Source organism: Ceratotherium simum, chromosome 14 (genome assembly GCF_057802395.1).
Source record: "Ceratotherium simum simum isolate JZ-2026a chromosome 14, ASM5780239v1, whole genome shotgun sequence".
Taxonomy (NCBI): domain Eukaryota; kingdom Metazoa; phylum Chordata; class Mammalia; order Perissodactyla; family Rhinocerotidae; genus Ceratotherium; species Ceratotherium simum.
The window spans coordinates 46,385,620-46,400,680 of record NC_141913.1 but is presented as its reverse complement, the minus strand read 5'-3'; the positions used below and the strand labels follow the sequence as shown (position 1 = coordinate 46,400,680).

The window sequence follows — 15,061 nt, the reverse complement described above, 5'->3', positions numbered from 1 at the left end:
GTATCTGTGAATACATGGTTGCTCAAAAATGCTATCCTGGTCACTGCCCTCCCTGGGGGAACCTGCCTGGTACTCGGAAGTAGCAGTGCTTTCCCAATTTCAAAATACCTCCCACCTGGAGAGTCATTTGCATTTAGTCATCTCCTCTTTTTGGAGGCAAATATGCATGCACATTTTTTTGAGTCCAATATGGAAAAACTTTAGAGAAAGAAAGAGAAATGATGAGAGGAGGTGGCACCGGCTACAGGCTCGTGCAGTTCTTTCCTATCAGTCTGGGCTCTGGCTGCCCTGCGATCCACCTCGGACTAGTGATTTTCAACCGGGGCTGCCCTCCCAGGGGACATTTGGCAATGTCTGCAGACATTTTTGATTGTCATGGCTTAAGGGAGGGGTATTCCTGGCATCTAGTGTGTCGAAGCTGACAATGCTGCTAAACATCCTACAAGGCACAGGACGGCCCCCACAACAAAGTGTCCAGCCAAGGGTCAGCACTGCCACAGTGAGGAAGCTTGCCTGAGGACTTCCAACCTCTCCACTAGCCTGAATGCCAACGCGCAGCCTTCTGTAAGGCAAGAGAGCAACACCCTGCTCCCTCTCTCCTCAAGAGCCATCAACGGGCTGCATGGTTTCTCGAATTCCTAGGAAAGTCAGAGAAGTCTCAGAACAAATGGTGATGCCGGGGGTTTTTATTTTTCAGATTCATGTGGCGTGAAAGGATGACCGACTCAGGAGGGCCCCAGAGGCACACACTTTGTTTTTTATCAACGTTGCTTTCCCAGAAAGTTCCTGAGAAGTCAGACACCGTGCTTCGCTGCATAATATCTGGTAACCATCACCAGCTAATCACCGTCTGAAATCTCCCTGCAGACCAGGTTTTTTGGCTCACAAAGACATTATTGAAACATCATTTGGGAAAATTACCTGGGAAGTTAGTTCTGAGTAATTGATTGAGCAACTAAATCCTCTATAATTTTTTTCCAAAAGATTTCTTTGAGTAACTTCCTGGACACATTGTAGTGATCTTCTTTATGTTACATTGTGGTTCTTGGTTAGGCAACTCCCACACTGGTTATTTTTTCAGATAATCCACTCAATTTCCTGTGGCACACAGGAATGGCACAAATAACTTCACTTCAGGCAATTTGTTGAACTCTTTTTCCATTGCTCTTTTACTGACATCCCCAGACTGGCTAAATTTGTCTCCCCACTGCTTGCCCTCTTCAGGCCTGCTCATCAGCAATGAAAAGGTTAAATCCAAGGCACAGGTGCCCAGTGAGGAAAAGCAGGGACTGGCATTTCCCTTGACTGGAGAATAAATAACCCAGAGCTGAGCTGGAATTGGTGTTGCCAGTGGTAAAAAAGATTTATTATTAGAAGAAAATAGAAGCAGGGGCTGGCCCAGTGGCATAGTGGTTAAGTTGGGCATGCTCCACTTCGGTGGCCCAGGTTCACAAGTTCGGATCCCAGGTGCGCACCTACACCACTCATCAGCCAAGGTGAGGCAGCGTCTCACATACAAAATAGTGGAAGATGGGCACATATGTTAGCTCACGGCCAATCTTCCTCAAGCAAAAAAAAGAGGAAGATCAGCAACAGATGTTAGCTCAGGGCTAATCTTACTCAAGCAAAATAAAAAGAGGAAGATTGGCAACAGATGTTAGCTCAGGGCGAATCGTCCTCAGGGAAAAAAAAATAGAAGCAAATTAATTGGGTAAGGAAGTGGTATCTTGTACTTTGTGGGTTGTTTTCTTTTCTTTCTTAGATTATGTCTCTACCCTTGAAAACATGGAGCACCAGTGGTCTTTCCTGAGGGCAGACAAAACTCTTCTCCTCGCGGTCTCTTTTTTTCTAAGTCCAGAGAGGGGAAGAGCCAGCCTCTGAAATGGCTGCGCTTCCTTAGCAGGAGACATAATAAATTCTTGTCTCCAGTCTGGAAGTCGGGGCGTAGAACTTGGCACTCAGCTTCTCCGAGCCCAGAGCTGAGCCCCGACTCTTCCTCGGTGCTGTCCATAGCCATTCAGATAGAGGGACAGGCACAAGTCCACTACTGAGCCTTCAGAGTAGGGCCCCACGTCTCCCCAGGAAGCCCCAGTGTTTGGACATCCCTAAACTTGGCTACTGGTCCCCATACACATTAGCCAGATACTTGTGAAACATTCTGGAGGTGGCTTTCAGTATGTGGCCTGCAGGTAGTGTTAAAAAACAAGAGTAGGATTTTTGGGTGAGGTTTCCAGCAAATGGAGGAAGAAAAGAGAACCACCCACAAGGTACAAGATACCACTTCCCTATGCAAGTCTCATTTCTGGCTGATTATTCAGATCTATACCACACAGAGGGAAAAAACCAGTCAGCCGCTAAGAAACAGGGAATCAGTCAGCCCTGATCAGTCTGAATGAGAAATTGGAGTCCACAAGATGAGCAGGAGCTCCCCAGGCCCAGCTCATGCATTCTCTATATACTCTCTTCAAAAAGTCACATACACACAAAAAAGGAGCAATTAAATGCTTCCTAAGAAGAAATCTAATAAAAGTGACTGAGAGGGGGCAGAAGGCTGATAAGAACAGGCAGAAATGAATTATTGTCAGCAGCTTCCTTGATGGTATTTCGGGGAAGCTCATGTTTGGTGGTTTAATCATTTGCCTGAAAGAGACTCAGCCAAGCAGCCACTGGAGAAGGACAGGTCCTTGCCTGCATTCTATTTGCTCCTGGCTCCAGGGACTGACTGACTACTCAGGTGCCTACTTGAAGGAGGAGGCAAAGAGAACACCTGCAGTTACCACAAAGCACATTCATGGTGTCGGCACAGAGGTAGCCTAGCTGGGAGACCCAAAATTAGACGAGACAGAGAGGGAGCAAGGGACTCTGAGCATCCTCAGGTCCCATCCATGGTACAGGTCTCAGAAGAGCATGGAGTTCTTCTCTTAGTGGTCTCTGGGATTGCTTGCCAAAAATCAGGTGATAAGACAGAAACACAAGAATCTTCCTGGGATGAATTCAGAATGGTGTATTGTTTCCAAGTACCGGGCTTTCCTCCTGTGTATATGGCACATTTCAATACATTTTTCAGTGATGTGGAGACTAGTGAGAAAGCTCTTTGGGACCCTCTGGAAACCTTCCTGCCCTGTCACAAGAGGAAAAATCCCAAGGTATGAATGGAATTCCTGGGGGGTTTACCAGATTAGCCCATTAGTATCACATCCGGTTAATGATCACCAGGTGAGGATGAACCCCTTCTGAGGGAGAAAGCATAGGTCAATTTCTGTGATGACATCAGTCACAGATCCACAGTACCAGCCTCGGAGACCTACTTTCCAGACTCCTTCATCCTCAGGAAGATACGGCATTTGCTAATCCACTTTGTTCTCTCTTTTGTACCATAACCTCTGAGCCCTGTTAAAGTATAGTTTTCAAAAAGGTGAAGTGATTCCCATGCAAACATGACATGAACATTTCAAAGATTTTATTCAATTCTTTAAATAAAGAGGGAACCAGAAAGTATTAAGACCAGGTCAAAGAGCATTTGAGGAATTAGGTATGTATAGGCAATTTAATAAGAGAATGTTAGGATAAGATTGCTGGGTTAGGTAAAACACTGGTTAATGTCCTAAAGGGCAATAAACCATAACAGTGGGTTATCGTTTCTGCCAGACAGAGATTATTTACATCTCTATTGGATGAAAATCTGAAAGTTTACATGTAACTTAAATAAATCTGGGAATTTTAATCAATGGTAATCATTGAATAAAACAAAGTACATTCTCCTAGATAATTCTTAGATGGATCTTTGTCCCCATATGACATTGAAGGAAGATACTATCCACATTTTTGCCTTATTTCTAAGTTTTAGGTATTTTTTGTTAATAGCTCCTTGAGATTAGAGACAGGACTGTTCATTTTGTATGCCCCATCCGCACCCAGCACAGCCCTGCCTTAGGCACATAACATGCTCGATGGTGCTTATAAATGATGTGTTTGTATCACCAAGAGGAAGATTTTCCAGTTCCCCCACTGACATATCCCTCATGCTCATCCCTATTGCTTATTACCCATTCTTGTTCATAACTTTATGATTTTCTTTTCTAAAAATACTTACTGTAATAATAATATTCTTATTTCTTTATCATCAGGTCAGCCCAAGCCCGAGGTCACTTGGTATAAGAATGGTCAAGCCGTAGATGAGTGCGGCATTATTTCCAGTTATGAATCCTTTGAGAATCAGTACATTCACATGTTACATCTCTTTGGGTAAGTGGGTGTGCCTCTGTGGACTGTTTACTAGGATCCCTGTGTTCTCTCCTGTGCTGTTACTATGAAGTAAGGCCAAAAGATCGGCTCATGTTTGCTTTTTGAGTCCTAATGTTAGATGCTATTGTCAGGTACCAGCCAAGGTGTCCAGCAATGACTCTTTGCTGAGCTCTGCCTGGTAACTAAGCACACTCCCCTAATTTGCTGCCACTGGTGGAATTACAACTTTATCTAGAATTTTATTCAAGGTGCTCCAGCTATTCTCATTCATTAAATGAGCTTTTCATTTAATCTTGTTTTCTCTGGAAAGTTAAGAAGCACAATAGGAGATATATATGTATATTTGTGGTGGTGGTGGTGGTTGTTAGTTTGTTCATGTCAGTGTTGGCAAACTTTTTCTATAAAGGGTCAGGTAGTAAATATTTTAGACTTGGAAGGCCAGATGGTCTGTGTCACAACTGCTCAACTCTTCCGTTGTAGTGCAAAGGCAGCCATACACAATACATTTTTTTAAAAAAAAGCATGACTGTGTTCCAATAAAACTTTATTTAGAGAAACAGGTAAGGGGCCAGATTTGGCCTGTGGGCTACAGTTTACCAACCCCTGGTCTAGATGGTAAGATCCTTGAGGATATACACGCTGTACTTGCTTTTTTTTTTTAATTGGTTTATAACATTGTATAAATTTCAGGTGTACATCATTGTACTTCTATTTCTGCATGGATTACATCATGTTCTCATGTTCCTCACCCAAATACTAATTACAATCCATCACCACACCAATCTCTGTCTCTATGTGTTTGTTGTTGTTGTTATTATCTACTACTTAATAAGTGAGATCATATGGTATTTGACCTTCTCCCTCTGACTTATTTCACTTTGCATAATACCCTCAATGTCCATCCATGTTGTCACAAATGGCTGGATTTCATCGTTTCTTATGGCTGAGTAGTATTCCATTGTGTATATATACCACATCTTCTTTATCCATTCGTCCCTTGATGGACACTTAGGTTGCTTCCAAGTCTTGGCTATTGTGAATAATGCTGCAATGAATACAGGGGTGCATGCGTCTTTACGCATTGGTGTTTTCATGTTCTTTGGGTAAATACGCAGCAGTGGAATAGCTGGATCATATGGTAGTTCTATCCTTAATTTTTTGAGGAATCTCCATAGTGTTTTCCATAGTGGCTGCACCAGTTTGTACTCCCACCAGCAGTGTATGAGAGTTCCCTTCTCTCCACATCCTCTCCAACACTTGTTGTTTCCTGTCTTGTTAATTATAGCCATTCTGAGGAGTGTGAGGTGATATCTCATGGTAGTTTTGATTTGCATTTCCCTGATAGTTAAGGATGTTGAACATCTTTTCATGTGCCTGTTGGCCATCTGTATATCTTCTTTGGAGAAATGTCTGTTCAGGTCTTTTGCCCATTTTTTAATTGGGTTGTTAGTTTTTTTGTTGTTGAGCTGCATGAGTTCTTTATATATTTTGGAGATTAACCCTTTATCAGATGTATGGTTTGCAAATATCTTCTCCCAATTGTTAGGTTGTCTTTTCGTTTTGTTGATGGTTTCCTTTGCTGTGCAGAAGCTTTTTAGTTTGATGTAGTCCCATTTGTTTATTTTTTCTATTGTTTCTCTTGCCCCATCAGACATGGTGCTTGAAAATATGTTGCTAAGACCGATGTCGAAAAACGTACTGCCTATGTTTCCTTCTAGAAGTTTCATGGTTTCAGGTCTTATATTCAAGTCTTTAATCCATTTTGAGTTAATTTTTGTGTATGGTGTAAGGCAATGGTCTACTTTCGTTCTTTTGCATGTGGCTGTCCAGTTTTCCCAACACCATTTGTTGAAGAGATTTTCCTTTCTCCATTGTATGTTCTTGGCTCCTTTGTCGAAGATTAGCTGTCCAGAGATGTGTGGGTTTATTTCTTGGCTTTCAATTCTGTTCCATTGATCTGTGTGTCTGTTTTTGTGCCAGTACCATGCTGTTTTGGTGACTATAGCTTTGTAGTGTATTTTGAAATCAGGGAGTGTGATACCTCCAGCTTTGTTCTTTTTTCTCAGGATTCCTTTAGGTATTCGGGGTCTTTTGTTGTTCCATATAAATTTTAGGATTCATTGTTGTATTTCTGTGAAAAATGTTGTTGGAACTTTGATAGGGATTGCATTGAATCTATAGATTGCTTTAGGAAGTATGGACATCTTAACTGTGTTAATTCTTCCAGTCCAAGAGCACGGAATATCTTTCCAATTCTTTGTGTCCTCTTCAATTTCTTTCAGCAATGTTTTATAGTTTTCAGTGTACAGATCTTTCGCCTCTCTGGTTAAGTTTATTCCTAGGTATTTTATTCTTTTTGTTGCAATTGTAAATGGGATTGTATTCTTAATTTCTCTTTCTGCTACTTCGTTGTTAGTGTATAGAAATGCAACTGATTTTTGTATGTTGATTTCGTATCCTGCAACTTTACCGTATTCGTTTATTACTTCTAAAAGATTTTTGGTGGATTCTTTAGGGTTTTCTATATATAAAATCTTGTCATCTGCAAATAGGACACACTGTACTTCTTTGTATGCTTTCCACCCTTGCCTTTGTCCCTGAGCGCTCAATACATATTTCTTGATTGATTAATTTTAGTTTCACACTAAGCTAAACTATTGTACTCACTTTTTAGCCAGAAGAGAAGCTTGACGCTTCTGGAAAAAGTATTCAATCCTGATGCAAGGAATAATGATAGGGTAATATGATAATAGATGTGGTTGCATTTTTCTGCTTAGTAGTAAATAGGCTGGGTATTGATGATCTTTGAAAGTTCTGACATTTTACACCAGTAGTTCTGAACTGTGGTTGCCCATTAGCATCACCTGGGGAGTGATGCTAATGCGAACCCACTAATGCTTCGCCTTCACCCTTGAGTACTTCATTCCAAACCCCAGGTGATTCCAATGTGTTGTCCAAGTTGGAAAATGCTTTACATCCTAAAACATTCATCTGCCAAGTAGTTTGACAGCTTCCAGTATGTTAAATGCTGGTTAGGAAAATGAATGGTATTTTGTGCAAACGCCTTTCAAAGACTAAAAGTTAGTTATTAGTTACAACATTAGTCTCAAGTTTTCTTACCATTATCAATACACCATAAACCACCAGATTAGCTCATAGTTCCCCAAAGAAAAGTACTTTTCTTTATCTACCCAAGTTTAGTCTTTGGGTCATTAAATCTGCATTCTTAGATAGTTGAAAGCACCTATTTCTGTGTTTCCCAAGGGCTTTTACTGGTTTAACACATCTAATGTGCAGTTCTGCTTTGAGGCCACGAGTCCTGCTGCTGTATTTATCGACCTTCTGATCTTCCCTCTTTCCTCGGTAGCACCTCGTCCCCTGTCCTCCCTGCACTTCTTGCTCACACGGTTCTAATCTCATGAAACTGTGTGCTTTGGACAAATGAGACTGCTTGGAAGAGATTGATCAGCGCTGTTTTGACCTTCGCATTACCACAGGTCAAATGTGCTTGGCAGGCAAGAGAAATAGAAAGCCAAGAAAGTGTTCCAAGGGAGAGAAACATCAATAATAACAGTACGATTTGTACTGTAGCATGAAAAAAAATTTTTTTTGCAGAAGTTGCGGGAGTTGAGAGAACGGGAGGAAAATGCAAATAGACGTTTTCTACCTCATAGTGAAAGCAAGTTGCGATGACCGTGTGTATACAAATGGAGAATTGTGGTCTCTTATGAACACAATGTAAAGAAAGGCAGCAAAGCAACAGATAAAAATCTGTCCAGGAACCCACACCTAGAGAGAGACACTCATCTCTGCAGCAGGGAGGCCTCTTTTAATGGTCACAGTCATATCCCACTGTGCTGAGGGAGAGCAGAGATTACAAGTGAGGCAGGAGGGAGGGACAGGAAGGGTGGGTGGATGGAACAAGAGAACTTGGGTTAGAGGGAGGGCCAAGCAGCCCTCTGGCATTGGCTGGGCTGGAGGCAGGCTCTGCAGAAGGCCTGGTTGGGACAATGGCCAGGAGAACTACACAAGCCAGTCTGCTCATGGTGTGTACAGGGTTGAACAGTGTCCCCCCCCAAATTCATGTCTAGCCTACTGAAGGATAATGTTCAGCCCCCCTGGACTCTCAGAATGTGACCTTATTTGGAAATAGGGTCTTTCCAGATGTAATTAGTTAAATTAAGATGAAATCATACTGAATTAATATGGGCCCTAATCCAATGACCAGTGTCCTTATAAAAAGAGAAAACAGAGATATACACAGAGGAAAAACGACTGTGTGAAGACAAGGCAGAGATTGGGGTGATGCAGTGGCAAGCTAAGAAATGCCAAGGATTGCCAGCCACCACCAGAAGCTAGTAAGGGCCAACTGAAGATTCTTCCCTGGAGCCTTCAGAGGGAGCGCGGCCTTCCCGACGCCTTGATTTTGGACTTCTAGCCTCCAGAACTGTAAAAGAATAAATTTCTGTTGTTTTATGCTACCCTCTTTGTGGTAGTTTGTTACGGCAGCTCTAGAAAACTAGTATATGGTGTATCTGAACATTTTAATTAAAAAAAAAAAAAGTGCTGCCCTTTGCCTACCTTGGCATAGAGGTCACCAGCTTTATCTGATAACGTAGTGCTGGTTCCCAAGATATCAGCTGAGTTCACCCAGGCCACCTGGGAGGCATCTATGGGTCAAGGGCAAAGAACATTTTTCCAACCTGGCCCCAAAGTGGGTATTGATTACTCAAGATTTTGAAGGAAAAATCAATATGAAGGTTTCCTAGGTCACTTGTGTTTTTGCCCGCAGGGGACATTTGGCAATGTCTAGAGACATTTTTGATTATCACGACTGGGGAGGGGTGCTACTGGCATCCAGTGCGTAGAGGCCAAGGATACTGCTAAACATTCGACATTGCCCAGGGCAGTCTTCCACAACAAAGAACTCTCCGGTCTAAAATGTCCATAGTGCTGAGGGTGAGAAACTGTCTAACAAACCACCACAAAACAGTGCTTGAAACAGCAGCAGCTTATCATCTCGCATGATTCTGTGGGCTAGCTGTGGTTCTGTGCTGGTCTGCCTGGCCCGCTCGTGCTCATATGCCACTTGAGTCAATTTGCGGATTGGCTGGCCTGGAAGGTCCAAGATGGCTTCACCAACAGGTCCAGCAGTTGATTCTGGCTCTTGGCTGAGCCACCTCAGTTCTCCTCCACATGGGCTCTTATCCTCCAGTAGGCTAGAACTGGCTTCCTCAGGGCAGCATTCCAGGATAACGGAGCTGCATGGCCTCTTGAGTTCCCCACAACACCAATCCTGCCGCATTCTCCTGGCCAAAGCAAGTCACAGGGCCAGACCAGATTTAAGAGGCAGGAAAATAGATGCCACCTCGTGAAGAGTAGAGTGGCAAAGTCACATTGCAACAGGGCATGCATAACTGGATGAGAGGAATTCGTGGCCAAATTTTGTAATCTACTATACTTTCCATCCATCCAACACCTATTTTGTAAGAATTATTTGTTAGAAAACAATTATTTTGTAGGTAAAGGGGAGCCATAGAAAAATTTTTTTTAGCAGGATAAAGAAGTTTGCAGAAAAAGGTTAATTAAACCTTTTAAACCACTCCACTTCTCCAAGCCCACCCATCTTGCAGGGAGGAACACAGCCCATAGCTCCAGGGACTTCATGGACAAACCCCTGACTCCTGAAAATGGTTGCTCTTTCCCAGAGTACTTACCACCTCAGGAACCTTCCTGAATTGCCTTCTGTGAAACAGCACTCACCTCATGTTCTTTTTCCCTCTGATTATTCCTTTATTTGGCTTCCATCTATCTCCCCAACTAGACTGAAAGTTCCATGAGACTGCTCTCCCCTCAATTCCTAGAGTGACCGGCACATAGCATGTGCTCCATAAATATTGGTTGCATAAAGTTAGTAACTTCTGCTTTGCTTATGTCCTTTCTTCTGTATTAGAATGTAAACTCCTGGGGTCAGGGACTGAGATTTTTGTTACTTCCTATCCCCATGGCCTGATGTGTTTGTAAATGATGATAAAATTCTCCAGGTCTTTCCTCAAAGGCCACACTTCCTTTTTTCATACTCTGCCACTTAGTAGCTGTGTGGCCTTGAGCAAGTCAATTAACTTCTCTTTACTTCAGTTTCTTAATCCGTAAAATGAGTTTTTGTGATGATTTAAATGAGATTATTGAGGCAAAATGACCATCAAAGTGTGCATTTAAGAGTGCAATAAATATTAGTTATTAGTTAGTAGTTTTTTTTTTTTTTTTTTTAAAGATTTTTATTTATTTTTTGCCCCCAAAGCCCCAGTACATAGTTGTCTGTCACAGCTGCACATCCTTCTAGTTGCTGTATGTGGGACTCGGCCTCAGGCTGGACAGAGAAGTGGTGCCTTGATGCACACCCGGGATCCGAACCCGGGCCGCCAGCATCGCAGCGCGCGCACTTAACCACCAAGCCACAGGGCCGGCCCTAGTTAGTAGTTAATATCATTTTACTGACCACTCCCTGAAAGCATTGTGTTCCCAGAATTACTCTGAAAGAATTACTCTGTCCTAGCTTATAATACCAGGTATATTTAGAGCCAGAATAATTTTATATGAACAGTTTTGAAAAGTGTTGGAATCAGTGGAGAAGTTTCAAAGACCAGAAGGAAATGGATATTTAACAGGAGAGCTGTAACCCAGAAATGAAGGTTGAAGCTGGTTTTGTTATATACATGTTTGTACTTGAAACCCTGTTTGGATGGTTTTTAGAAGGTGGAATCTGTGGCTTTAGTGAAGTCTCGGCCTTCTCAGTTATTCCTCACACCTGGGCGGACAGACAGACCCCCCCCCCCAACCCCCACCTCAGGAGCCTTGGGACACTGTGTTATATTCCTGAAGCCACTCTGGTTTGTAGTGGGCAGAGTTGTTCATAAGTGCTTATTGTCTGAGCAAAGACTTAGGCCCCTGGTGGTGCCATCAGCCTCTTTCAGTACAGGATCACCCAGGGAATCTCCTTGCCAAACGTCTAAAAAACGAATTGTTGGTCATGATTGAAGCTAGGCAAATGAGTTCAGTCTTCCCTAGGTATCTGCGGGAAATTGGTTCCAGGAACACCCTCGGATACCAAAATCCGTGGAGGCTCAAGTCCCTTATACTGTACTATACAATGGCCTAGTCCAGTGAATACAGTCGGCCATTGGTGTCTGCAAGTTTCCCCTCTGTGGATTCAACCAACCACGGATCGAAATCAATCCGCAATTGGTTGAATCTGTGGATACAAACCCAGTGGATATGGAGGGCCAACTGTATACGTGAATCAGTTAAAAATATCTCTGTTCCCGGAAGAAATACCTCAAGGCACACCTCCTGCTAAAGGTAGAATTGTCACCATCAACTTCACTTACAAAGGTCAGGAGATTATTTCCACCATTGAGAGCAAGGATCTGAAGCCAGGTTGTCTGGATTTAAGTCCCAGATCTACCTCTTACAAATTGTATCATCTTGGGCAAGTTACTTAACCTCTTTGAGCCTCAGTTTCCTCATCTGCAAAATGAGGATAATGAGAGTACCTGCTTTATAGGGTTGGTGTGAGGGTTAAATCATCACATGCAAAGAATTTAGGATAGTCTATAAATAATAATTATATTGTGCAATTTGAACATATTCCCCATACTGAACTATAATTTTGGAACTGACTAAAAATAGGACAATTTGGGGCCGGCCCCGTGGCTTAGTGGTTGAGTGCGCGCGTTCCGCTGCTGGCGGCCCGGGTTCGGATCCCGGGCGCGCACTGACGCACCGCTTCTCCGGCCATGCTGAGGCCACGTCCCACATACAGCAACTAGAAGGATGTGCAGCTATGACATACAGCTATCTACTGGGGCTTTGGGGGAACAAATAAATGAATAAAAAAAAAAATAGGACAATTTGGAGGTAAGAAAGGTAGCTTAGATTGGCAGCATTTTGCTCTCTGCTGTTTCTTTCTTGGAGGGTAAAATATAGTTAACGTGTTTGATTAAGGAATCATTGGGTAGAAATAAAGATGACTGAATCTTGCTATGTCTTGGCTAAGACAGAAAAGGCATTTCATCCAAGGTTGGAAAGCATTTGTGAACTTCGTGTTCTTGTGAGCTTAAGTAGGTGTAATAAGTCTTAAGATGACTGGTAGAACTCTCTGGCACCTGGAAGGCCTCTGTGTTCCCAGGATGGAGCCGAGGCGGAATCTTGCGGCATTCTTCCTGAATGAATTCAGCAGGTACATCTGTTTATTGAGTGAGTCTCAAAGGTCTGACGAGAAACTCCCATTTAGTCCCCAGCATGATAGGTCCTTTGCTGAGAATCCACTGCCCGTCATCACATTCCAGTTTGACTTTATAGGTAAGTTGTCTCAGAGGAGTGAGTGGTGATAGGAGCCACACCGTGGGATGCTCAGCTTTTCCTGTGTGCTCACTTATCTTTTGCTGGGGGCTGGACATGGTGCTGACTGTCAGGGCAAGCCAATGCTAGTCTGGAGGCAGGTGACAGATTGACCCAAGAGCCCCTCCCAAGACCTTGGAGAGCCAGAGAAAAGTGCACTGATCACTGGAAATTGACACACACTGAATGTCTCTGAAATTGTCACTCCACAGATGCATTCTGAGAAGTTAGAGCAGACCAGTAACATTAGAGAAGTTCTTGGGCCAACTGGGGTTCAGTCTCACTTTGTAATTGCAGAATCATGGTCAGACTTTCTGAGGGTTGAAAAGATGGCAGGTTTCGCTGACGTAGAAATCACAGTGTTAGCACTAACAATCATGTGACTTACTCCCTCTTTAAAGGTGAGCATCATAAAGAAGTTACTTGACAAAGGCGGACAGCTAGCTAGGGGCAGAGCTGGAACCACATCAGGCCTTGTGAGTCCTGGGAAGGGCTTTGCCCCAACTCTGGGGGGAGGGCAGTTGGGGCAGGATTAAGAACAAGGTTCGGGTTGAGAACACGTGTCTTTGTCCTGACCAGCACAGCCCTATTTCTCCTCTCGTGCACTGAGCCAAGGGCTTCCCATGAAATTTCGCTCCACCTTTGCCCAGAAGCCTCTCCTGCCCCTGGCTCCCACCTCCCTTCTCCCCTCGCTCTGTCTTAGAGTTCTCTGTGCACTACTGCTTGTCTCGGACCCCATGCCGCCTCTCTGTCTGCCTCCAGACTCTGTCACTCTGGCTGCCTGGCTTGCCATCTCCAAACACAGGGGCTGCTTCCTTTTTCTGAATCCTACAAAGTCAGGCCACTCCCAGTGCCTTCAACTCCTCAGCTCCTGAGACGTCAGCCCAGGCCCCCACCTACGGACATGGGTGGGGAAGGCCGACACTCTGGATCCTTCCAGGACCCCCTCCAGACCGTACATGAGTCCAGATGAACCCGAGAATGTGCTTGACCTGTGAGAGGGGTTTGGACCTGGCATGGTCCATCTGACCCTACCTGTATTAGTCCACTCAAAAATACCATAGACTGGGGGGCTTAAAGAACAGCAATTTCTTTCTCACACTTCTGGAGGCTGGAAGTTTGAGATCAGGGTACCAGCATGGTGGGGTTCTGGTGAGGGCTCTTTTCCAGGCTTGGAGACAACTGCGTTCTCGCTGTGTCCTCATATGGCAGAGGGAGAGAGCAAGCTCTCTGGTGTCTCTTCTTATAAGGGCACTAATCCCATCATGAGGGCCCCACTCTCATGATCTCATCTAAACCTAATTACCTCCCAAAGGCCCTGACTCCAAATACTATCACATTGGGGGTTAAGTCTTCAACACATACATTTTAGGGGGACACAGTTCAGTCCATAGGAATGTCCCAAATATGGAAGGTGTCCCAGCCAGCTACAGGGACGGGCCTTGAGCAGGCCAGCAGGGGTGTCCAGGTGCCCATTGGTTAAGAATCAGAGACTTGCAGCATTCTGTTAGGCCATATGTGGGTACTTACCGGGGCTGGCTCCAGAGTCATACTGCCCAGGTTCAAGTCTTGGCCCTACCTCTTATTGGGGCATGTCATTTATCCTCTATTTGCCTCAGTTTTTGTATCTGTAAAGTGGGAATAATAATAGTATCTACCTTGCAGGGTTGGGTGAAAATTAAATGAGGTAGTACACATAAGGTTTTTAGAACATCTAGTGCCTGGCATTAGCAAATGCTGAGTAAATGGTAACTCTTTGTACCCTGAGGTCTTCTGTGTTTCGTTAGACATAGTTAGTCACTCTCAGTCATAGGAGTTTGAAAGTGGAATCAGGCTGCCTGCCCATTTCAGAGAAGATGGGGTCAAAGAGATCTCTGATCTCTGAATTCTTGAATGAGAATCTTAATGCAGATTCCCAGACTGGTGTAGTGTGACTGCTGCTTACATAGGTGTTAAGAAGCCAGGCTCAGGCCAAAGACGTGGACTCTACCTGGGTAGGCAGCACAGATGCAAGTGGGTGTATGAAGCCTGGGGCAATTACTTTGTCCAGATTTTGAAGCATTAACTCAGGTCTGAGCCATTACAGAGCTCAAAGATGTTAATCAGGGCTAGTGGCGGGCTCCCACAGGGTCTTCCCCCTTGCTCTTCCTTCTGCCTGGAATGTTCTCTCCCCAGATAGCCCCATGGCTAGTTCTCTTACTTCCTTCAGGTTTCTGCTCAAAATCACCTGATCACTGAGACCTTCTCTGACCAGCCATCTAGAATAGCACCGCCTGACCCCAGCATGCACACAGCACACGATATCATGTGTGTATGTGTGTACATACACAGTTTTGTGTGGGTATAATTGACGTACAATAAACTACACGTGTTTAAAGTGTTCAGTTTGGTAAGCTTTGACACACACACACACCCA

At 43.9% G+C, this 15,061-nt stretch overlaps 1 protein-coding gene across 1 annotated transcript in view; it reads left to right on the top strand.

Annotated features, from left to right (window-relative positions):
• Nucleotides 1-15,061, top strand: part of ALPK2 (alpha kinase 2) — a 153,056-nt gene that overhangs the window by 41,728 nt on the left and 96,267 nt on the right. The window contains exons 2-3 of the mRNA XM_087439276.1: nucleotides 698-825; nucleotides 4,128-4,245. Of these exons, the coding sequence (XP_087295402.1) occupies nucleotides 702-825; nucleotides 4,128-4,245 (242 nt within the window). The 5' untranslated portion in view covers nucleotides 698-701. The remainder of the gene's footprint in view (nucleotides 1-697; nucleotides 826-4,127; nucleotides 4,246-15,061) is intronic.